Source organism: Suillus discolor (assembly GCF_016758755.1).
Source record: "Suillus discolor strain FC423 chromosome Unknown F5147scaffold_108, whole genome shotgun sequence".
Classification (NCBI taxonomy): Eukaryota; Fungi; Basidiomycota; class Agaricomycetes; order Boletales; family Suillaceae; genus Suillus; species Suillus discolor.
The window spans coordinates 1,940-23,923 of NW_024541355.1; the positions used below are offsets into that span (position 1 = coordinate 1,940).

At 47.6% G+C, this 21,984-nt stretch overlaps 9 protein-coding genes and 1 non-coding gene across 10 annotated transcripts; 4 read left to right on the forward strand and 6 right to left on the reverse strand.

The window, feature by feature from the left end:
• Nucleotides 1–5,055: 5,055 nt before the first annotated feature.
• Nucleotides 5,056–5,524, reverse strand: F5147DRAFT_725298 (uncharacterized protein; the record flags this gene model as incomplete). Its single annotated transcript, XM_041439110.1, has 3 exons — nt 5,056–5,159; nt 5,212–5,266; nt 5,301–5,524. Coding segments are annotated over 2 exons (279 nt in total), but the record flags the coding sequence as incomplete, so codon positions are not given.
• Nucleotides 5,525–6,007: 483 nt separating this feature from the next.
• Nucleotides 6,008–7,027, forward strand: F5147DRAFT_787475 (uncharacterized protein; the record flags this gene model as incomplete). The annotated part of the gene is made up of 4 exons (XM_041442963.1): nt 6,008–6,076; nt 6,125–6,308; nt 6,359–6,503; nt 6,558–7,027. 4 exons carry the CDS (start codon nt 6,008–6,010, stop codon nt 6,922–6,924), a joined length of 765 nt encoding a protein of 254 aa, XP_041286012.1. The 3' UTR covers nt 6,925–7,027.
• Nucleotides 7,028–7,365: 338 nt separating this feature from the next.
• Nucleotides 7,366–7,661, reverse strand: F5147DRAFT_30250 (uncharacterized protein). The gene has a single exon (XM_041429113.1). The coding sequence runs from the start codon at nt 7,625–7,627 to the stop codon at nt 7,415–7,417; it is 213 nt and encodes a 70-aa protein (XP_041286013.1). The 5' UTR covers nt 7,628–7,661; the 3' UTR covers nt 7,366–7,414.
• A 391-nt stretch (nt 7,662–8,052) lies between these two features.
• F5147DRAFT_586978 (DUF1253-domain-containing protein) lies at nt 8,053–10,549 on the forward strand (the record flags this gene model as incomplete). The annotated part of the gene is made up of 12 exons (XM_041431959.1): nt 8,053–8,311; nt 8,362–8,549; nt 8,610–8,664; nt 8,717–8,852; nt 8,903–9,340; nt 9,393–9,477; nt 9,532–9,617; nt 9,669–9,819; nt 9,869–9,940; nt 9,992–10,125; nt 10,179–10,277; nt 10,336–10,549. 12 exons carry the CDS (start codon nt 8,053–8,055, stop codon nt 10,547–10,549), a joined length of 1,917 nt encoding a protein of 638 aa, XP_041286014.1.
• A 295-nt stretch (nt 10,550–10,844) lies between these two features.
• Nucleotides 10,845–12,457, reverse strand: F5147DRAFT_658296 (uncharacterized protein; the record flags this gene model as incomplete). Its single annotated transcript, XM_041434418.1, has 11 exons — nt 10,845–10,973; nt 11,091–11,166; nt 11,229–11,253; nt 11,391–11,412; nt 11,471–11,498; nt 11,543–11,561; nt 11,618–11,658; nt 11,711–11,970; nt 12,020–12,170; nt 12,220–12,233; nt 12,284–12,457. 11 exons carry the CDS (start codon nt 12,455–12,457, stop codon nt 10,845–10,847), a joined length of 939 nt encoding a protein of 312 aa, XP_041286015.1.
• A 722-nt stretch (nt 12,458–13,179) lies between these two features.
• F5147DRAFT_30422 (uncharacterized protein) lies at nt 13,180–13,918 on the reverse strand. The gene is made up of 3 exons (XM_041429122.1): nt 13,872–13,918; nt 13,502–13,823; nt 13,180–13,454 (listed from the first exon to the last, which is right to left on the reverse strand). The coding sequence occupies exons 2-3, from the start codon at nt 13,784–13,786 to the stop codon at nt 13,260–13,262; spliced, it is 480 nt and encodes a 159-aa protein (XP_041286016.1). The 5' UTR covers nt 13,787–13,823; nt 13,872–13,918; the 3' UTR covers nt 13,180–13,259.
• Nucleotides 13,848–15,241, reverse strand: F5147DRAFT_30425 (uncharacterized protein). Its single transcript, XM_041429123.1, has 6 exons — nt 15,190–15,241; nt 14,687–15,089; nt 14,621–14,634; nt 14,421–14,571; nt 14,019–14,371; nt 13,848–13,962 (listed from the first exon to the last, which is right to left on the reverse strand). Exons 2-5 carry the CDS (start codon nt 14,855–14,857, stop codon nt 14,060–14,062), a joined length of 648 nt encoding a protein of 215 aa, XP_041286017.1. The 5' UTR covers nt 14,858–15,089; nt 15,190–15,241; the 3' UTR covers nt 13,848–13,962; nt 14,019–14,059.
• Nucleotides 15,242–15,656: 415 nt separating this feature from the next.
• On the forward strand, nt 15,657–15,730 carry F5147DRAFT_t120. The gene has a single exon. It is a non-coding gene; the product is annotated as a tRNA-Val (tRNA).
• F5147DRAFT_725329 (BRO1 domain-containing protein) lies at nt 15,691–17,581 on the forward strand. Its single transcript, XM_041439111.1, has 5 exons — nt 15,691–16,024; nt 16,075–16,156; nt 16,211–16,565; nt 16,618–17,140; nt 17,210–17,581. The coding sequence occupies exons 1-5, from the start codon at nt 15,830–15,832 to the stop codon at nt 17,447–17,449; spliced, it is 1,395 nt and encodes a 464-aa protein (XP_041286018.1). The 5' UTR covers nt 15,691–15,829; the 3' UTR covers nt 17,450–17,581.
• A 1,145-nt stretch (nt 17,582–18,726) lies between these two features.
• F5147DRAFT_725339 (HAD-like protein) lies at nt 18,727–21,969 on the reverse strand. Its single transcript, XM_041439112.1, has 6 exons — nt 21,570–21,969; nt 21,469–21,517; nt 21,372–21,413; nt 21,258–21,323; nt 20,752–21,210; nt 18,727–18,952 (listed from the first exon to the last, which is right to left on the reverse strand). The coding sequence occupies exons 2-6, from the start codon at nt 21,515–21,517 to the stop codon at nt 18,822–18,824; spliced, it is 747 nt and encodes a 248-aa protein (XP_041286019.1). The 5' UTR covers nt 21,570–21,969; the 3' UTR covers nt 18,727–18,821.
• Between the last annotated feature and the right edge of the window lie 15 nt (nt 21,970–21,984).

The following is a 21,984-nucleotide window of genomic DNA, read 5'->3' on the forward strand; positions in this document are numbered from 1 at the left end:
TTAAGATCCGTAGCATCAAACCATTGCCCGTGTGTGGTTCGCAGACCCAAGTGCTGGAACTGCGAGGACTAGACCTGTCCACTGATAAAATTGGGAAGCACACCTCTGAACTTCGTCAGTATGCTGCAGACATCTGCAAAGAAGCGGTAGAAACGCCGTTACCACCTCTTCGAGCAATCAATCACGTCATTCCCCTCATCGACGAGGGATACACCTACTCTTGGTGACAATCCAAATGTCCAGAGGCCCTTCGTCCATTATGGCATACCAAACGGGATGACTACATCCGATCTGGCCGCTGGGAATTCTTTAGCGGGACCAACGCGGTGCCCATGATAATGATGAAAAAGGCGACGAAGGATGGTGAACTGAGGTTACATACCGTACTTGACACAAGGCAGCGAAACAAGAACACCCGCAAACTCGCTTCTCCCCTCCCAGATATTGACACAATACTATGAAATGTTGCTTCACATCCGTTTCGCTCCCTACTTGATGGTAAAGACGCCTATGAACAGATTTGTATCGTCCCGGAAGACGTGCCTAAGTCTCTATTCGCAACACCTGATGGTATGATGATCAGTCACATTATGCAGATAGGCGATTGCAATGCAGGAGCCACTTACTGTTACAGTAACATGGCATGAGTCCCCCGCCAGCAGAGAGCCCTCTGCCACCGCACGGCTATAGACGATACCGGAGCCTCACCAGCTCTATAGACGACAGATGATGATAGATGACGATAGACGATAAGCGGCAACTGCCAGCTTAGATAAGCGGTCTGGACCGCACGTGACATGACATGACGACATAGGTCTAGAAGACCTATTTATGTTATCAAGATAGAAGGCAAGCCTCATGTTGCCTCATGTACTGATAGAAGGATACCACGTGGATCCTATCTCTGATAGAAGCATACCGCATAGACGCTATCTACGATAGAAGCCCGCCTCATGGACACTATCTCTGACTCATGTAGATAAGCAGATTAGAACCCAGCTTCGAGCTGAGCTTAGACACGATAGAGTAGCCTTATATAAGGTCGAAGATTAAAGTAGACGTTCCTTACTTTAATCTTACTAGGTACTACCCAGAAACTAGTCTAATCAACTAGGTTTACCCTTGAACTCCTTGTCCCGCTAAAGCTACCTGCCCGACATCGACTCGTACCTTCAGTGACGCCTCTCACTGTCTGTAAACCGCTATCATCTCAGCATAACCCCTCGTTAACCACCACGAGCTACGTTCGAGTACGCAACCTTTGCTTGTCTGTGAAGGCCGACGACTCTCAGCACTCAGTACCACTGTCGTGGTTGTCGCTGTTAGATTATCCTAGTCGCACACGACCGTTTGTCGTAACACTTACCAGTCCCTGATGAACCACATATTTGGGCCCTACATCGGTGTGTTCATGGACGTGTACCTAGATGACATAGTCATATATTCGGACACAGCTGATGCTCACGCAAAGCATGTCCGCACCGTTATCGATACGCTTCGCGCTAATCACTTCTATTTGAGCGCCCATAAACTGCAACTCTTCAAGAATGAACTCACTATTCTTGGCCACATGGTTGATGATGGCGGTATCAGGCTGGACCCTCACAAAGTCGACAAGATAATGAACTGGAAGACCCCGACATCAAAGGAGCTACTGATGCAATTCATTGGCTCAGTAGGTTACCTGGCAGCGGGATGTGATGGGGTGCATGTCCACATGCAGCATCTGTCAAAGATAGCTGCCCAGACGACTCGCTGGGACTGGTCTCCGACAGACCAGTGAGTGTTTGACCTAGTGCATGTTATGCACTCAAATAGATCTGTTAGGCGGAGCCCTAAGAGGGGCATCGTCTGCTAACGTTCGTGACGTAACCGGAAGGATCTGGTATAGCAAGTGAGGCTGGCGACGACGAGTCGGCAGCAATCACAGTACGCGCGTGTCATGTGACTTCGTAGACGGATGTCTGTGAAGTCGCTCAAGGTAAGGACTATCTTGTCCGTACGATGAGGTCGATCGAGGTAGACTTAGTCGCGATGAGCAACTAAGAAAAGATACTAGAGACTGAAGCCAAAGGGGCGTTCAGAGGGAAGTATGTTCCAGGGAAGATTGAGTAGATTCAAGTTAGAGAATCTAGTACAGGGTGACCGACTACTTATACTAAGTGGAGAGGGTTAAGGGCAAGGCTACCGCACAGTAGGTAAGGGTAAAGGGGAAACGAGAATGGTATAGGTGCGTTGGCAACATAGCCGGATTAGTGATGGGTGGTCGAATGTGGAATGAGACCAAGGAACGTTGGAACGAACCAACGGTAAGAATACAACGTGCGGGAATCCGCAGTCAGAAGGAACAGAAAGAGGAAAGCCACATTGGTGGCACGAGTCAGACCGAGTCATAGGTGCGGGACCACATTGGTGGTCGAATCAGGGGATGAACGTGCGTGCACGTGCATAGAGGCGGGTGATGCGAGGGGCGGGAATGGTCCCAAGGATCCGGTCAACGGAAAGTCGGTAAAGGAGGACGAGCCGGTAGATGGTGAGGGCGAGGATGAAGGGAAAATGATAGGGGGGCCATGTGACCGATGTTACTTGTAACAATGGATGCACTAAACTGCATTCATAAGCCTAATCTACAACAACCAATATATACTACTGCGCCATAAATAATCTGTAAACTCGAGCCACCGTTATGGTCTGACCACTGCAATAATTTGATTCAGACGCAACCATGGTCCATTTTTGTCTGTGAACAACATTGTTCCATTCAACACTTATCTTCAATCTACTACTTTCTCAACCCTCATAGGTATGTTTTTAATGCAATTCCATCTTTCATTCAAATGATTTTCACACAGCTATGTCTTCCAATAGTGGGACCAAGTTGTTTGGAGTCGAGGTGTTTGTTGAGTAGTCTAATAAGGTGCGTGGTCCATCCGCTACAGGTACTATCTTCATTAACCGCCAATGTTCACTCCCTTCGCCATTCCGGACAACACCCAACACCTGTAACCACTCCGGTCCATTACTCAGACCCTGCAAGGCTCAGCGGCGCTAGGTGAATACTGCATGACAGTATTATCTGATAACTGCTAATACTACCCAATCCTATCCCTGCACCTCAGCACATTCCCTCTCACACGCTTGCTGTTCTTGCTGGCTGGCTCTCGCTTGCTCACTGTCTCTCACACACCCGCTATCTGCTCTCGCCCACCGTCTCTCGCCCGCTGTCTGCCCTTGCCCGCTGTCTCGCACTCACCCACTATCTGCTCTCGCCCACCGTCTCTTGCCCGCTGTCTCGCACTCACCCGCTATCTGCTCTCGCCCACCGTCTCTTGCCCGCTGTCTCGCACTCACCCACTATCTGCTCTCGCCCACCGTCTCTCGCCCGCTGTCTGCCCTCGCCCGCTGTCTCGCACTCGCCCACTGTCTGCTCTCACCCGCTGTCTGCTCTCACTCGCTGTCAGCCTGTCACTCGCTCACTTCTCATAGATATACCTTTCCCGTCTGGCGTCCAACACGCAGGTTTACTCATGCCACATATCCGCCTGTGTGGCTGTACGCTGTAGAAGCACCTACAACCCAGAATCCAGATGGGCCTGTTATAGGTAATTTTTCGCATTTTTGTGTATGCTATCTGTATTTGTGACTTGATCAATACCTGGAATATATCACATCTAATTGTGACTAGAAATGTGCGAGTGAGTGCCCTAAATGTAAATATGCCCGCTCCAAACCTGCTTGCAAATCTCCGTATTTGACTCATTTGGGATATGTCATCGGTCAAGCGGCTTAAAATGAGATCCGTTTTGAACAAGGAAGGTACCAAATAGAAGCTCGGCAAAGTGGAAGGCACAATGCGAACTGAGATTTGACCAACTGAATATTAGATCTTCATATATAGGTTTCTTGGTTGTCGAGGACCAAAAAAGAAATATCATTGACTGAAAGTGCTACAGTCTACAGACCATAGCCCATTAAAGGTCTGCTAACTTGCACGTTCTGATGCATCAATCATGCATCGGAAAGCTTGGTAATGTACATAGTTGATGCATTACCTATCACCTATAACTAGCAGAATTGATGCATCAGCCTTACAGGGACTTGTGGCCATCTCGGAGGATCTTTTTTTTTTTTTTAATTCCAATTTCTGTCCTTTGCAGAGTGGTACTCTATGTAGGACACTACTCTCTAGTCTACTCTAAAGGACCCCCTGTGTCCCTGTGATAATATCGAGTGCGTGAATGCCCTGGTGTAGGGCATGCCCCCACCAGTCCGCTGTTCCCGCTGGCCGTTTTAGACGCGCCACTTGTCTTGAGATATGACTTTGTATGTGCTGTCGTGATTCTGGGTCTAACAGTTAACATTTATATACGCGTACTCGGTCGCCTAGGGCGAGCTTGTACAAGGAATGATGGGCTTGTTAAACTAGTGCTGCCGTGGTCCGGTTCGGTCCGGTTCAGAGGGTCCTTGATGAGAACCAAGAACCGAACCATGGTTTGGTTCTTTAAAATTGTCGAACCCAGAACCAGACCATTGAGAACAGTTCTCAATGGTCTGGTCCGGTTCTTGTCTGGTCCGAACGCGAACCGAACCGAAAATTTTTCAAGCAATGGAAAAAACATTCACAAGACATCTACATGACATTGGGTAGCTAGTCTAACTGCATACCAACTGCATACCCTTCTGCCTCTACTGCTGCTGACACATGTCCATTCTTATAGGCTGCCTTCATCAATTGTAGCGCGGAGAAAGTGGATGATGCGAGTGCGTTGCGGCGCAGAGTTGATGTGATGCCCACGCTGGAGAAAGCGCGTTCAGAGGGAACAGAACTGCCTAGAACGGAGAAGGCGTCCTTTGCGGATGTAGTGGAAGAGGATGGCTGGGCAGAAGATGCGACCTGGGGCAATGGTACTTTATCGTCAGGATCATTAAAAAAGGTAATTTCAGAAGCATCCTTGAGGGTGCCGTCAGCGTTCAGAGCACAGCAGTCTTCAGACATCGTCAGGCAAATAACTCACAGTTTTTTGGTCGGCACCCTGTTTTATGCATGGCACATAGCCTAACACCACAGAGCGACAATATCCAAGGAGATCTGTTAGAGTTGAGAACCGGTGGAGGATCATGACTATCCAGGAAGCATATAGACTAGAACAAGTAGATATCTGATATCTGTGATATAGGTAAACATATGTCAGAGTCTTGAGAATAAATTGATTAGTACTTACCTTCAAAAAGGCTAACAGTAGCCTGATTAACAAATAATGCAAATCTCGAAGACGGTGTTTTGATGTCGACATGGACACCGATGTCGTCGTGGTTGGTGTCGAAGTCGAGGGAATTCGAAGGTCAAGGAACGGTTCGGGAAGGTTCGGGAAAGTCGAACCAGAACCAGACCACTAGTGAAGGTCCAGATCCCAGAACCGCTTTCCGGTCCGGTTCTGGCTGGTGAGGGAACCATGGACCGAACCACAGAGAACCGGACCAAAAGTCCGGTTCGAACCGTGGTTCTGGACCGGACCGCGGCAGCACTATGTTAAACGGATATATCATGAATGGTCCTATGAGCCGTGTGGGCCATTTACGATGCGTTTGTAAGCGTCGTTGAGTGAGGTTCCGTGTAGGCGAGTGAGTGATGTACATTTTGATACAGTGTGTTTCATGGGAGGGAGAGGAGAGGGAGTTTGTTGCGTTCGTGGGGACGTGCAGCGTTCGATGGCTTTTGATAACTTTCTAATAGGAGAGGGAATTGCGTCAGTCTGGTGGCTTGCGAGGAAGCGGTAAATCACCGAAGGTCTTTCGTAGGCGTCCCGTTGTGTTGAGATATCGAGTGAGATGTGGTACTGCTTCTGCTTCGGTTAGAAGGTAGGACATTGAGGATGCTTTCCGGCCTAAGGCGTTGACGACGGAGGATCTTGATGGCGGCTCGGACGCGCTCAGTCGACGAGAGGCGAAGGGAATGTGTGATTGTATACGACGGTTTGCCGACTGGTCACAAGTCTACTCGGACATAATGATCAAACTTTGGTCTTCCGCATATTTGTCTCGTCAATTGCATTTTTTGGGAGGTCACATTTCTATAGTATGTCAATGATCTGTGAACCTTTATATTACTCTCATACTCCGCCAGACTGAAGCAAGCGCTCGTGCATGGATTGAAGCGTTCTTCTTCCGTGCATCTGCAATGCTGCCATCAAATACGCGCATGGTACTCAACATGAAACAGGATGTTCCAGCCACGATTGTCAGTCTGTCGAGTTTGTCGACCCTTTTTATAGATTACACTGCCATAGTAGCAAGTCAACGCGACGCTAGTGAATCTGCCTTGACTTATTTCAATCGCACAGCTCATTTTTTCATCTAGATTTCTATGTGAAATCTATGAGCCCTTATGAAATGAAGATGAGTATGCCACGGAGCTTCTTCGTTATAGACGCTAAGCTTTGCAATCCCTCAGACGATGTTCCTCAGGCAGTATGTAAGATGTTCGCATACGGAAAGTTCCTCGAGTAAGTAAATCCTGTCAACTTTTCGGTTCGAATTTCCAATTCGCTATATCTTAGGCAGAAAGTCATCCGCGGTGCTCTGGTCAATGGATATGACTGGATCTTCATCCTCATGACGCTCAACGACAATTATGACGGAGCCTCTGCTTCGTACCATAAATTTACCCTCTCATTCCACAAACCACTCGCCCACCTCGCCTGTGAAACCTCCCTCCCGTCATTCTCACCATCATCCTCGTCATCCTCGTCGTTGTCGCCCACCTCTCCTAACTCAAACTGCGTCAACCCACGACGACGACACGAGGATCTACAATGGAATCGACAATCGCTACTTCGGCCGAGGTCATCCTCGCTGAGCATGCAACGAAGCACGCAGACCTTCAGCTGCTGCAATTTACCAATGTTGTGCCATAGCCGGCTATAAAGCTGCACGAGTATGGTGAACCGAATGCAAATGCGAGGTGGGTCAATTGCGGGAGCATCGCAAAATTCGCTGCCTAGGCCATCAACTACCCCCAGGTATAATGTAGTTCCAGATGCGTGAGCTCCTGGAAAAATGGAAGGGTAAAGTTAGGAGCACGACCACGCGCTGCAAGGTGCTCGACTCAAAAAGACAGATGAGCAGGGCGGATGGAGCTGGCAACGACAAATTGCCCGACGACTAACGGAGTGTATGGCCACACTCTCAAATACAAGAATCTTCATCATGGAGCACGTCGGAATGTCAGAGAGAGGCAGTATCTTGACATATCTAGCAAAAAACGAGGCGGTCTTGGTCTTGGTGGCAGAAATAAATCCCTCCAAGACCCTTGCTGAATCGCTACCTCCATATTGCAGTGCGACACAGTTGTAGATAACAGGCTCCGCTCTGTGATCGCATAACACCGTTTGTCTTCGTTTCCTTGTGAATTGACTCACCAGAACTGTACTCGCCGAGCAACTGGGGTCAGACTCAAGGCCGAACGACGGTCACTATTGGCCGCATTTTCAAAAATATCTTGCTTCAGCTCGAAAGGAAGGGCGGACATGGAAGCAAGGTTCATCACTAGTAGATAACAGAGATGCAGGAAAACACACCTTCTGAACTTTATAGCTGCTTGATGAACCCTGCTTTCATCTCCGCCCATACGGCTAAGTAAACCAAGCCTTAAGAGGGATACCAAGGATAACGAAGATTTCGAGCTCACCGGCAGCGAGCGCGACCGGTGTGTTAGGCCGAAGCTAACAGCTTCCGAGTCCCTGCAACCTAAAAGTGGAACGTGGAGCACGGCATGTACGGTACTCAATCTCATAAATGCTGTTCGGCCTGATAATCGGATGCGATAATTACTTGCATAACATCAGTTCTCCTTCTGCGACTTCGGCGAGACGCCTAAAACCATGAAGCAGTGGTTTACGTTACAACGAAGGAAAGATTATCAAATATGCGGCAAGAATCAACTAAAGTCTAAAAGTACCCTGAGCGCGTCGTGGTCACATGATTGATCGTGTGATCGTGTTTTTTTACGATCAATATCTCGACGAGCGTCCACTCTCAAAATTACAGTATACCATGGACCTCGGCGAGAATGTCAACACCCCCACGACTCGTCTCCTGACTCTACTAAATGTATCTGCTTTGAAAAGCAGAAAAAGAACACGGGATGAGGATTCGCCAGCACCCGAGAAATTAAACAAACGGAAGACGGTTAAGCTGGTAGAAGACGTTACCTTGGACCCAGGCCCCTCGATGTTATGCGATAGAACTAACAACGGCACAGATGACGAGGTCTTGGGAGGTAACGAAGAAAATGACGATGTGGATCCACAAGGTACATTACCAGTGTGGTTTAACGAAATGTACTCAAAGGTACTCCGTCAGATATTACTTCGACATACGAACAGCATTACGGACCAAATACTGAGCTTGCATCAGATGCATCAAGAAGTTCTGTGGATCAACGACGTTGGACGTCTTCGAGGGAGAAAGTTGGCAAATTAACAACTGTGTTTAGTTTACGAAACGAAGATAACATCCCTCCATCGAAAAAACTGGCCAAAAAAACAGCAGTATGTTGCACCTTGTAGTATATCATCGTGTTGTCGGACTATTCATGGAATGATCACCAGATATCAGAGCGTTTGAGGGGCCCATTTCAAACGCGACAATCGAAGCAGTCGTCAGGTATGCTTAGCGGTGTACCGCATGTCATGATATTGATATATGTACAATTCAGATCAAAAGCAGATACAAGATAATCTACTCTCGATCTTGTCCGCCCACCTTGATCTATATAATCCTGCACTTTCTCTGGAGGATCACCGAAGTGTACGAGATGCCGTTGCATTGCACGCGCTGGACCACGTCACAAAGTTTGTTGCTTCCCATCTTTAGACTCAGCCGTGTTAATAGAAAAACACAGAAAGCGAAGACGAGTTTTGAAAAACAATGAACGTCTCGCACATGCGAAAGCTGCTTCAGTCTCTCCTCCAGAGGACGTTCAAGATCAAGGTTTTACTCGACCCTCCGTACTCGTTCTTCTCCCGTTTCGTTCGTCGGCACTCGCTTGGCTCAATGCATTAACCACACACACGCCCTCTCCGGCATATCAAATCGAAAACCACTCTCGCTTCCTATCTGAGTATGCTCTTCCACCCGATGCAGTCGATAAGTTGGCAGTCGCAGAACCTGGGACATACCCTCGAGACCATGTTGAAACGTTCAAGGGCAATGTCGATGATAATTTCAGACTTGGAATTAAACTCACAAGGAAAAGTGTCAAATTATTTGCCGATTTTTATGGTTGTGATATCATTTTTGCAAGTCCGCTCGGGTTGAGGATGTCAATCGAGAAAGAAAAGTGCGTTTATTGTGCGAACCCAATACAACGGTCAATTGTAACTTCTCTTCAGAAGCGCAGATTTTTTGTCATCAATCGAGATATTAGTGATAGACCAAATGAATGCACTGACAATGCAAAATTGGGAGCATGTCCAGGTGCGCTTGTACCATTCTTCATGTTAATCCTCTTTCTGATTATGTGCATGTCAGTATGTCCTTTCACACATGAACAACCTGCCAAAAGATTCCCATGACGCCGACTTCTCACGTATCAAGCCATGGTATTTAGACGGCCAGTGGGTTTCTTCTTGACAATCCATTGTGCACGATGACTTAGTCTCCGCAAGTTCGGCATACCTTCGACAGTCCATCCTCTTGTCACCGTTCGAGATGCCAGAATTGAGGGCGCTGTTTAACACCACGCTCAAAAATGCTGCAGGGAAGGTCAGAGTCGAAAAAATATGGCCTGCCATACAGGTTCCGGAGTCTATCGACCAAGTGAGTGCCTTCTTAATTGCCTCATGAATTCAACCTTAACAATGCAAAGACGTTTGTTCCTTTCGACTGTGCGAACCCCAAGGACGAACCCGAAAAGAGATTTGCATATTTCACCACTCAAGTAAGTTCTGCGACTCCAACCTTGACTTCTCTCATCTTACATCATGTTAAGCTACTACCAAAAGTACTCAAATCCGCGGTACAGAGTGCCAACACAGTGATCTTCATACCTTCCTCGTTCGATTTCATACGCGTGCACAACCACTTCCGGAAGCAGTCTTCCCTGAGCTTCACTGTACTCTCTGAGTGAGCTCCGCATAAAAAAACAAAACCCGAGGACGTCAACTAACTACATGTAGATACTCTACCAATCAGGACATTTCTCGAGCACGAGAAACTTTTTTCTCCGGTAAAAAGGCATTTTTGCTCGTTAGCGAGCGGTTCCATTTTTACCGCAGGTATGTCATTCAAACATATGTAAAATTATGGTTTACACAGCGATTCCTGTATCTGCAGATACAAGATCAGAGGCATCCGCAATCTCATTTTCTATGGCCCTCCAGAACACCCTCAGTTCTTCTCCGAGTTCCTGTCTTTCCCATTCCTCGATGATGGGGTGGAGGCTTCTGATGTAATGTCAAAGGTGATTTATTCCAAGTATGATAAGTTCAGGTTGGAAAGAATTGTTGGGACAAAAGGCGTGAAAGGTCTTGTGGAAGGTCTCCTGTAGTTTCGGAGCGATACCGCCTCACCGCACTACTGCAGGCGTGGGTCTTTGACGTTTGAAGACTGCCACTCTGAGGTTCAAGATGTACCGAGATGTTCGTTCTGTTCGTGTCATCCTTACTTACGATTGATATCGCTCGTTATTCATTTCTAACGATCGATGCTGGTCTAAATGCCGCAGGCACTTGGTAGAAAACGAACGTTCGAGTCCGCAACTCACATGCAGCTGCTATGGCCAGTCAACCGAGGAACATTCACTTACAAACAAAGCTTCAATCAATTTTCATGCCTAAGGGACCCTACTGATACACCATCTCGTCGTACACTCGTTTCATAATCTGTTGAATATGGACTACTGCAGGCTTCGAAACCCGGTTCTGTTCCTGATTGATCGAGCTCTTCTTCTTGGAACACTTGAACTTGAACGTCTTGGTTGTTCAAGTTTTGCAGCGAGTCTCTTTGTGATTGCATATCTCCGGCTGCGAAACTAAGTGCATTCTGAAACAAAATTATATTTTATGCGCAGTTATTTGAATTGTGCTCACCAAACCAACACCGCGACTCTGGGCATCACCTCTTGAAGACTTCCGATTCTCTCGAAGGAGTAACCGCCAATTCAACCTGTATGTCACGTTGGTAAGTTTATCGCGTTTATCATCTGTCTGATCCATTTGGTGACTGACGAAGCTAACAAGGAGTTCCCTACGACTACACAATATGCGGGTCAGTATTTTCATTTGATTTGAAGTATTCCATATCGTTACCATTAGGCCACAACAACCATATTCCAAACCACACAACTGCGTCATTTCAGTCGTAGTCAGATGCATTACCAACCCACTCACAGTTTTGTGGCATGACCATGAACTTGAAGCTAGTTAGAGAACACTTCATTCGGGGAAGATAAGGGTGGTAAAATCCTTACCAGGATCATCACGGTTACGGTCGTCAAACTGAGAGATCATTAAAGGAAACGACTGATGAGAAAGGTACATACCCATTGACCAGAGCACTCTCTGTGTAGAGGTAACGTTAGAAGGCATTCACTCAAGTAAGACGCTTCCTATCTTACCAAGTGTCCAATGAATCAAGCGGTCGACCATCGTCGACGTGCTATAACAGATGTAGTAAGGAGTGGTAGGCGATATCGGATACATAGTCATACTCTCTAAAACCAGAGACTCGTCCCTTTCTTAGACTCCAGGTGACGCCGACGGTGGTGATGTAGTCACAGACCGCACGTGCAATCCAAGACAGCGCAATCAGCACAATTTGGCTGTCTATAAACGTCATGATGTCCGTCATAGAAATCGCCCTTACTGAGAGAATGATCATGGAGATTTGTGCGACCACGGAGAGCATTCCGCAAAGAATAGGTAAGAAAATGCTTCTAGTCAACTTCCAAAGTCGAAATGCGTAAAATGACTGACACCACCCGTAAGCGCCAAATGATTAATATACATTAATCACTTACATGAGCGATGAATACCGTAAAGCCACTCAACATAATGACCAGGTCTGCCGCTAGAGGAAGGATGCTGAGTTGAGATGGATCACTATAGGCACTGACAGTCATTGTCTGCAATGTTGATATTATGCAGACAAATTGGCCCAGCTGAATCAAACTACAGAACGGATGTCAATCGAAGGCACCAAGTTAAACATGGAACATACATGATTGCAGATACCTAAACACGACGCGATCAATAAGAATATATTGCAAAGTTGATCGACTCACAGTTGCTTTCAGGGCGAGGCTATCGCTCGCGAATCTTGTAAAATACAAGTAGGACTGGCAGGCAAGACAACCAAATAATGCAGCGCTCAAAAGCCCACCAACTTGGGTCGGCCCAATGATGGCCACGTATGCATCAGAACTATTTGCCGAGCCCTCTAGTAAGCTACTCCTCATCGTTCCCAACGCAAGGTGATACGAAACAGTCTGATCGCTATGTCTGGTTTATCAAAGCGTTTGCCGATACCAGTTGGTGATGCGAGGAACCTGGTCAAGTGCAGTGAATCCAAAAGTGCGGAGAGTGAGGATCCGGCAGCTCGATGTCCGATATTTATATGGCATGTGTGGCAATTGAGCTTCAAGTTGGGTTGGAGTCGGAAGTAGTAATAATCCCCGAATATTTGGTGATGTCATTGGTTAGACGATCATTTCTGATGAAGCTCAAGTTCTGTACGTTCTACTTTGGTGACGGCACGAGGTGCACCACTAGTACTTACTTCTGTACGTTCCCCTAGCTTCACTTGTGTAGCGTTGGTGTAATAGTCGTTGCAAGCTTGACTTGGATCCGAATAAGTCGTCTGTACAACTTGTGTACAACAGCCGCTACTTATAATAGCTACCGTCATTGTATTAATAACGCGGGTCCCGGGACCACCCTACTAGGCCTGCGGCCGTATGTACAGCATCAGAATTCGTCGGGATATCTGCAGAACCGATGCATAGCTTCGAACCCAGGTTCCTTCCCAACCGCAGTGTCGAGAGAAGAGGGCTGCATCTGAGCAAGCAGTGAAAAGTTCTGGCATAATTGAATAACAAATATTCCTTGGCTTTGAATTTTAAATCGCAACCTTTCGTATCAGTCTGATGGCGTAGTTGGTTGTCGCATCTGTCTAACACACGCTGTGAAGGTCCTCAGTTCGATTTTTCATGCCTAAAGGATCCTACTGATACACCATCTCGTCGTACACTCGTTTCATAATTAACAATTGCTTTCACCATCTGTTGAAACAGATGCTCTTATATGAACTACTGCAGGCTTCGAAACCCGGTTTTGTTCCTGATTGATTGGGCGCGCTGTTTCTTGGAACACTTGAACTTGAACGTCTCGGTTCTTCAAGTTTTCCAGCGAGTGTCTGTGTGATTGCATATCTCCAGCTGCGAAACCAATTGCATTCTGAAACAAAATTATATTTTATGCGCAGTTATTTAAATTGTGCTCACCAAGCCACCACCGCGACTCTGGGCATCACCTCTTGAAGACTTCCGATTCTCTCGAAGGAGTAACCGCCGATTCAACCTGTATGTCACGTTGGTAAGTTCATCGCGTTTATCATCTGTCTGATCCATGTGGTGACTGACGAGGCTAACAAGGAGTTCCCTACGACTACATAATATGCGGGTCAGTATTTTGATTTGATTTGAAGTATTCCATATCATTACCATTAGGCCACAACAACCATATTCCAAACCACACAACTGCGTCATTTCAGTCGTAGCCAGATGCATTACCAACGCACTCACAGTTTTGTGGCATGACGGTAAACTTGGAGCTAGTTAGAGAACATTTCATTCAGGGAAGTAAAATCCTTACCAAGATTATCACGGTTATGGTCGTCAAACTGAGAGATCATTAAAGGAAACGACTGATGAGAGAGGTAAATACCTGGTGATCAGAGCACTCTCTGTGTAGAGGTAACATTAGAAGGCATTCACTCAAGTAATACGCTTCCTATCTTACCAAGTGTCCAATGAATCAAGCGGTCGACCGTCGTCACCGTGCTATAACAGATGTGGTAAGGAGTGGTAGGCGATGTCGGATACATAGTCATACTCTCTAAAACCAGAGACTCGTTTCTTTTTCAGACTCCAGGTGACGCCGACGGTGGTGATGGAGTCACAGGCCGCACGTGCAATCCAAGACAGCGCAATCAGCACAATTTGACTGTCTATAAACGTCATGATGTCCGTCATAGAAAACGCCCTTACTGAGAGAATGAGCATGGAGATTTGTGCGACCACAGAGAGCATTCCGCAAAGAATAGGGAAGAAAAGGCTTCTAGTCAACTTCCAAAGTCGAAATGCGTAAAATGACTGACACCACCCGTAAGCGCCAAATAATTAATATACATCGATCACTTACATGAACGATGAATACCGTAAAGCCGCTCAACATGATGACCAGGTCTGCCGCTAGAGGAAGGATGTTGAGCCGAGATGGATCACTATAGGCACTGACAGTCATTGCCCGCAATGTTAATATTATGCAGACAAATTGGCCCAGCTGAATCAAACTACAGAGCGGATGTCAATCGAAGCCACCAAGTCAAACATAGAACATACAGGATTGCAGATACCTAAACATATGACGCGATCAATAAGAATATATCGCAAAGTTGACCGACTCACAGTTGCTTTCAGGGCGAAGCCATCGCTCCTGAATCTTGTAAAATACAAGTAGGACTGGCAGGCAAGACAACCAAATAATGCAGCGCTCAAAAGCCCACCAACTTGGGTCGGCCCGATGATGGCCACATATGCATCGAAACTATTTGCCGAGCCCTCTAAGCTGCTACTCATCGTGCCCAACGCAAGGTGATACGAAACAGTCTGATCGTTATGTCTGGCTTATCGAAGCGTTTACCGATACCAGTTGGTGATGCAAGGAACCTGGTCAAGTGCAGTGAATCCAAAAGTGCGGAGAGTGAGGATCCGGTAGCTCGATGTCCGATATTTATATGGCATGTGTGGCAATTGAGCTTCAAGTTGGGTTGGAGTCGGAAGTAGTAGTATCTCCGGATATTTGGTGATGCTCATTGGGTTTCATATTAGTACGCAGCACAATCATTTCTGAGCTCAAGTTCTGTACGTTCTGCTTTGGCGACGGCACGAGGTGCACCACTGGTACTTACCTCTGTACATTACCCTAGCTTCCACTCGTGTAGCGTTGGGGTTATAGTCGTTGCAAGCTTGACTTGGATCCGAATAGTCGTCTGTACAACAGCCGCTAACTATAATAGCTAGTCGGACTTGGTATTAATAACGCAAGGGCCGTGGTGTGCGGGACAGCCCTAGGCCTGCGGCCGTATGTGCGGCATCAGAATTCGTCGGGATATCTGCAGAACCGATACATAGCTTCGAACCCAACTCCCACGGCATCGTACAGCCTCTAATTCATGTCTGACTCCACATAGAAAATTGCAGATTTTCTTAGAATTGTTGGAATCAAAATTTTGGCGACATGAACAATCTGATGTGTCGGAAGACTTTGGGAGGTTAACTGCACGTTTGAAATATTTTATGGGGCAAGCGGTGAAAAAAGTTTTGCTGCATATGGCCATTACATAATTAAATACTAAATATTCCTTGCCTTGGTATCGGTCTGATGGCGTAGTTGGTTATCGCATCTGTCTAACACACAGAAGGTCCTCAGTTCGAGCCTGGGTCAGATCACATTTTATCCTGTTCATTGAAGTCGTCTTATTTTTATCGAACAGTAACCTAAGCTTAACTTGTCGCTTGTTTCTACCGCCAGTGGCTGATGAATGCAAAATGAGCACCTATCTTTACGAACTCCCAACTACCGGCGCTATCTCTTTTGGAGACTTTTGCGTTGATACCACAGCATCCAATGCATATGCAAGTCACATCGCTGAAGCCACCCAAGCGCGAGCAAACCTACGCGGTGTCCTGAAAGTGACCAAACGCACTGACACAGACGACAAGGATTATCTGCGCTTGATCAAGGTGTGCATGACCGTTTCCAATCCGGGGCTCGCACAGTATATATCCCCTAGGTTCTCGATGACTACCTCCCATACTTGCATGGGATCATGGCCTGTGTCGTATCAGGGGACATTCGTCTGAAATCCGAACCCCGTGAGTCTTATGGTGATCCGATATGTGTTTGACTGACCAGCCTGAGATTCAAAGAATTCAGCTGGCGCACGACACTGTCCGCACATCTATTTCACATGTCCCCAAGAGTCGCTCTAGCATCGCTGCATGCGGACCTTGCATCCTCGTTGCTCACTTATGCCTTTGCGCTGTCGAATTTCGCGCGTGTGACGGTTGCAAGTCTCGGTTCTTATGAGTATGATCGAGCGATCTCAGAAATCGAGAGAAAAGCAAAGGACGAGAAGCTCAATTTTGCGGTGACAATGCTGTGCAGAGCGAGCGGGATCTTTACCTATGTGAGCGAGAAGGTGTTGTTGGATTGGGATAAAGGGGAGGGTGCGTCGGTTAGGCCGCCCGATCTGAGGAAGGAGGTCAATGCTGCCCTCGCAAAGTCAGTACGCTCCCTCATTTCATCTCATCTCATGTTGGATACCATGTTTTAGGATGGCACTCGCTGACGCGCAAACTCTGGCAATTCGCAAGTTTCTCTCCAAGTCTGCATATGACAACGCCATATCCCCTGGCCCTCCGCTTCCAAAATCACACCCCTCCATCCCGCTGATATTTAAATTCCACCTTGAATGCGTGTCGCTTTACTCCTCTGCGCGTGCGCTTGTCATGACGCTCGGCTCCACACGCCCATCTTCCTCGTCTTCTAATCCAGACTCCAACGCAGAAGTCTGCGTCGAGCTGCGTCGTTACCTTGCAGATGCATCGGCATTTCATACAGCGCTTGCGCATAAGTGGCTTGGCGTTGATGCAGGAGAGAGTGGAGTGGGCGAAAAGGGCGGGGAGGCGGTGGCATGGTTACTGTGGGCAAAGAAGGAGCTTGAGGACATGAAGGAAAGCGGGCTTGGTATTGCAGTAGGGCGGGACCGCGAGAAGCGGGGACGCAAAGGACGTGTCGCGGATGAATTGGAGAGCGTGAGCGTATTTTTGAAACACTATAAGAAAATCAACGATTCGGTAAGTCGGAGGTGTTTCAATTGCGTGAAATATTGGGTACTGATCATTTTTTTTGTTTACGACGGCCAGTTGACATTTCAGCCTGTGCCTAAGCAGCAGGACTTGCAAGCGCGGATACCTACAGGGATTTTAGCGGTGCATGCAAAGCCCTACACACTTCCTTCCCCAGCATTCAGACCTGGTTCCGTCGAGTATACACGTCTACAGACGGAAACGCTAACACTAGAACACGATGATTCGTCTGGCGATGAGGCTCTTGCTAGTACTACTAGTTCGCGCACGTATGCTGGAGCTGGTTCGTACTTCTAACCCTTGTACAGTCAAGGTCAAGTGCCGTGCACATCGCATGTTCTGGTAGGTACAGTAAGGTTATGAACAAGATACTATATCCACTTCTAAATCAGGTCTCAATCGAATAACCCCCCCTTCTGCTATTGTGCAATTAGTATCTTAAGGCGAGAAGCCACACTCCTACTTGAAATGCTTGATGAATGTGGACGTCTCAGCTCTGCGAGGTATGTGCTGGCACTTGCAGTTTCCGTCAGGTGCCCGGGGCTGAGAACAGTCCAAAGTTAGCAACAGCCAACCCCTGGAGTGGAGCCAGCGCCTCGTTTTTGAGGGCACAGTACTATTTACAGTGTTCAGGAGGTCAGGGGACGGCAAACAGCGGCTTGGCATGATGGAACCCCCTGAACTAGTACTAGCAGCGCGCTGATTTGTGGTAGACATGGAATTAGCTCATGCAGCAGAACTGTTGCGCTGTACCAGTTAGTCGAGATCTCGAGATGCCATCATGACTCTTTGCCTTCAAGTGATTTCCAAGGGCATGTCCGTATTTGGATTTGGCCTGGAGTGAGAAAACATCGATCATCGTCATCTGCTACGGCATATACCGTCAAACATTCCATGGCCCAGACCTGAATATGATTAATGTGCATTTAGTTCGTGACTGGGGTTCATCACGGCTGCTCCGTTACTTTAGGCTTCCATCGGCACGCGGAGTGTGATTCTGCCACCTGCTAGTACGGTTCTGTCATCTGCCAACCGTCCGTGCTGAGCGCTGACCTGCCAACAATCAGTTGCCATGCGTCTTGTCAAGTTCGTTGTTGACCTATTCAATTCAGTCAATAACGTTGTCGACGACTTACGTACGGACATGGATTGTTCACAAAAAGGTGGACCCTTCAAGGATAACTCGCATCCGTTGTGTTGACATTTTTTGTACCAGGGTCAAATGGATCTATAATGGACAGCTCCGTTCTGATTTCAGTCATAATAATCACAATTGTCACTTAGCCTTCCATCACTTCCTTAGACATGTCAAACGCGGTCGCCATCACTGTCAATGTGTCTCAGGTCAACAAATACTGCGACCGTAAAGGAAACCACAAGCACAATATGGCATGCTGTACTTTACGCCAGCGTGATGCCCGAGATCGGAGCAAATGTGATTGTGATAGTGTGCGGAAAGGCAGCCACAAAGGATCACTAGTGCACTTTCAATCGGGGGACTTTGAACTATTTTTGTCCAATGCACCGACGAAGAGTAGCTTTTATATGTGGCAGCGCCTCTAGGGTGCTCGATATCTATTTGTAAATCAAGTTGAAATGGAAATGACGTCCTTGTACACCTTGGGTTATTATGGAACGGCTCACGCCGAAAAGCTAATAATCAATAACGTCATTCGGTGTCGTAAGGTGGAAGGCCCCACTTCTCCGGCTTGAAATGCTCGATGGACGTAAGCGTCTCATCTGGGACGTGTGGGCTGGGACTGGCAACGTCCAAAAGGCGTTCGTCAGGTACCCAGACAACTGAAGAGAGTGTGAGACCCTAAGTTAAGACTCTGAAACAACAACCTACCTGACATTCCGGCTCTTTTCCCAGCTTGGACACCGTAAACGGCGTCTTCAAAAACGAGTCCTTTGCCCCTTTCCACAGCCTCAGCCTCTGTGCACTGCTCCGTAGCGCCCACTGCCTTGCCTAGAACACCTGCAGCATACAAGAAAATATACGGGTCAGGCTTGCCCATAGTCTTGCCTGCTACATCATCAGCGCAGACGATGTTGCCTTGAAAGTAATCAAAGAATTCTTTGAGATTCTCAGACTTGCGGACAAAGTTCCGTCGTAGGGAAGCAGTGGCGACTACGATTGGCACGTTGTGTTTTACCAGGTGCTGGATTAACCTCTGTACTCCCGGAAGGAGCTGGACAGTTGACCACTTCGCATCTTGCTTTTCTTGGGACTCTGTGAGGTACTGGTCGACTGTGATATCAATGCCGGGAAACAAAGAAAGCAGGTGTATCGCAGATTCAATTCGTGCTGCGATATGGTTTGCGTTGAATGAGTCCAGAGAGATCGGAGAGCGTACGTTTTCCCATGAGCTGTGCCTTGATGTCCCATGTCATGACCTTGCCGTAGCGACCGAGGATATCATCTTGGAGTTTGTATCAGCTGTTGAAGAAGCGTAGTGACATGAAGCGTACTATTGACTTCGGTATATACTCTCTCCGTGTCGATGAGAAGGCCTGTCAAAGACGCGTCTTGCCTTGAGTACTCACGGAAGTTAGAAGTGCGACGCACCATCCATGTCAAAGACCACATAATCTATTCTTCTTTCCATGTTATCTATGATGATCTACTGGATGAAATCGAACACAATCAGTGAGATAGATGCGATGGCACTGTTCTCACATCGGGGATTGCAATATTTAAGACATCTTGCAATCCCCGGATGGTGTCTGAGTCCATGATAGTTACGTGGAGGAGTTCGGGACTCGGCGCGGTCAAGCAGCAATGATCCCCATGTGGCGGCACTGACACACTATGTCCTCGAGCTCGGCGATCCGCCATGATGCAGACACATGTTGGAGTGTACATGTACTAGATCAATCAGCCTCGTTGCAGAACATGATTAGAAGAGCGCATATCACAAGATACTTGCGAGAGAAACTGTCACGGTAAAGTCTTGCGCTGTCCTGCGTAACACGTATCGATACATGGTGGACGTTAACGCCAGCTTCAACACTCCGCTCCCCATCCTTCGAGGTAGGAATTGCTTTTTGGGGCAGCGTGCGATTTCAACTAGTTCGTTGAACGTGGCACTAGTCGACCCAGCTTAAGTTATTAGTTATAGGTTGTGGTCAAGGCCAGGTTCGTGGCCTTGGTACATCTATAGGCCAAGCCTTATAAAATTACCTTCGGCCAGACCCCAGACGTCCCTTCCATCACTTTCTTAGACATGTCAAACGCGGCAGCCACCACTGTCAATGTGTCTCAGGTCAACAAATACTGCGACCGTAAAGGAAACCACAAGCAATATGGCATAGGGTACTTTACGCCAGCGTGATGCCCGAGATCGGAGAAAATGTGATTGCACCGACGAAGAGTAGTTTTTATGTGTGGCAGCGCCTTTTACAAGCTATAATCGGTAACGTCATTGGGTGTCGTAAGGTGGGAGGCCCCACTTCTCGGGCTTGAAATGCTCGATGGACGTAAGCGTCTCATCTGGGACGTATGGGTTGGCACTAGCAACGTCCAAAAGGCGTTCGTCAGGTACCCAGACAACTGAAGAGAACGTGAGACCAATTACAACTCTGAAACAACAACCTACCTGACATTCCGGCTCTTTTCCCAGCTTGGACACCATAAACGGCGTCTTCAAAAACGAGTCCTTTGCCCCTTTCCACAGCCTCAGCCTCTGTGCACTGCTCCGTAGCGCCTACTGCCTTGCCTAGAACACCTGCAGCGTGCAGGAAAATATACGGGTCAGGCTTCCCCGTAGTCTTGCCTGCTACATCATCAGCACAGACGATGTTGCCTCGAAAGTAATCAAAGAATTCTTTGAGATTCTCAGACTTGCGGACAAAGTTCCGTCGTGAGGAAGCAGTGGCGACTACGATTGGCACGTTGTGTTTCACGAGGTGCTGGATTAACCTCTGTACTCCCGGAAGGAGCTGCACGGTTGGCCAGTTCGCATCTTGCTTTTCTTGGGACTCTGTGAGGTACTGGTCGATGGTGATGTCGATGCCGGGAAACAAAGAAAGCAGGTGTGTCACAGATTCAATTCGTGCTGCGATATGGTATAAGTCCAGACTCCAGAGAGATCAGAGAGCGTACGTTTTCCCATGAGCTGTGCCTTAATGTCCCATGTCATGATCTTGCCGTAGCGACCGAGGATATCATCTTGGAGTTTGTGTCAGCTGTTGAAGAGCGCAGCGACATGGAGCGTACTGGTGACTTCGGTATATACTCTCTCCGTGTCGATGAGAAGGCCTGTCAAAGACGCGTCTTGCCTTGAGTGCTCGAGGAAGTTAGAAGCTCTACGCACCATCCATGTCAAAGACCACATAATCTATTCTTCTTTCCATGTTATCCATGATGATCTACTGAATGAAATCGAACACGATCAGTGAGATGGATGCGATGGCACCCATGATAGTCACGTGGAAGAGTTCGGGACTCGGCGCAATGATCCCCATGTGCCGGCACTAAAGTACTGACACACTATATGTCCTCGAGCTCGGTGACACGCCATGATGTAGACACATGTTGGAGTGTACTAGACCAAGCAGCCTCGTTGCAGAAAATGATACCCGGCATGACACGACATGATTAGAAGAGCGCGTATCACGAGATACTTGCCGCATTGCGAAAGAAACTGTCACGGTAAACTGCGTAACACGTATCGATACGTGGTGGACGTTAACGCCAGCTTCGACACTCTTTGAGGTCCGCTCCCCGTACGTCCTTCGAGGTGGGGAATTGCCTTTTGGGGCAGCATGGGATTTGAACTAGTTCGTTGAACGTGGCACAGTCTGGTCGACCCAGCTTGAGTTATTAGTAA

Excerpts from the sequence above, each read along its gene's own strand:
- F5147DRAFT_30250 (XM_041429113.1), bottom strand. The coding sequence starts at position 7,627 with ATGGGCGGAGATGAAAGCAGGGTTCATCAAGCAGCTATAAAGTTCAGA.
- F5147DRAFT_30422 (XM_041429122.1), bottom strand. The coding sequence starts at position 13,786 with ATGCATCTGGCTACGACTGAAATGACGCAGTTGTGTGGTTTGGAATAT. Across the intron at positions 13,455-13,501 it reads AGAGTCGCGGTGGTGGCTTG|AATGCAATTGGTTTCGCAGC; the intron begins GTGAGCACAATT and ends ATTTTGTTTCAG.
- F5147DRAFT_30425 (XM_041429123.1), bottom strand. The coding sequence starts at position 14,857 with ATGAGTAGCAGCTTAGAGGGCTCGGCAAATAGTTTCGATGCATATGTG. Across the intron at positions 14,372-14,420 it reads TTACGGTATTCATCGTTCAT|TCATTTTACGCATTTCGACT; the intron begins GTAAGTGATCGA and ends GGGTGGTGTCAG.
- F5147DRAFT_725329 (XM_041439111.1), top strand. The coding sequence starts at position 15,830 with ATGAGCACCTATCTTTACGAACTCCCAACTACCGGCGCTATCTCTTTT. Across the intron at positions 16,025-16,074 it reads ATTATCTGCGCTTGATCAAG|GTTCTCGATGACTACCTCCC; the intron begins GTGTGCATGACC and ends TATATCCCCTAG. Across the intron at positions 16,157-16,210 it reads TCGTCTGAAATCCGAACCCC|AATTCAGCTGGCGCACGACA; the intron begins GTGAGTCTTATG and ends TGAGATTCAAAG.
- F5147DRAFT_725339 (XM_041439112.1), bottom strand. The coding sequence starts at position 21,517 with ATGGATAACATGGAAAGAAGAATAGATTATGTGGTCTTTGACATGGAT. Across the intron at positions 21,414-21,468 it reads TGTGGTCTTTGACATGGATG|GCCTTCTCATCGACACGGAG; the intron begins GTGCGTAGAGCT and ends CGTCTTTGACAG. Across the intron at positions 21,324-21,371 it reads AGTATATACCGAAGTCACCA|ATGATATCCTCGGTCGCTAC; the intron begins GTACGCTCCATG and ends ACAAACTCCAAG.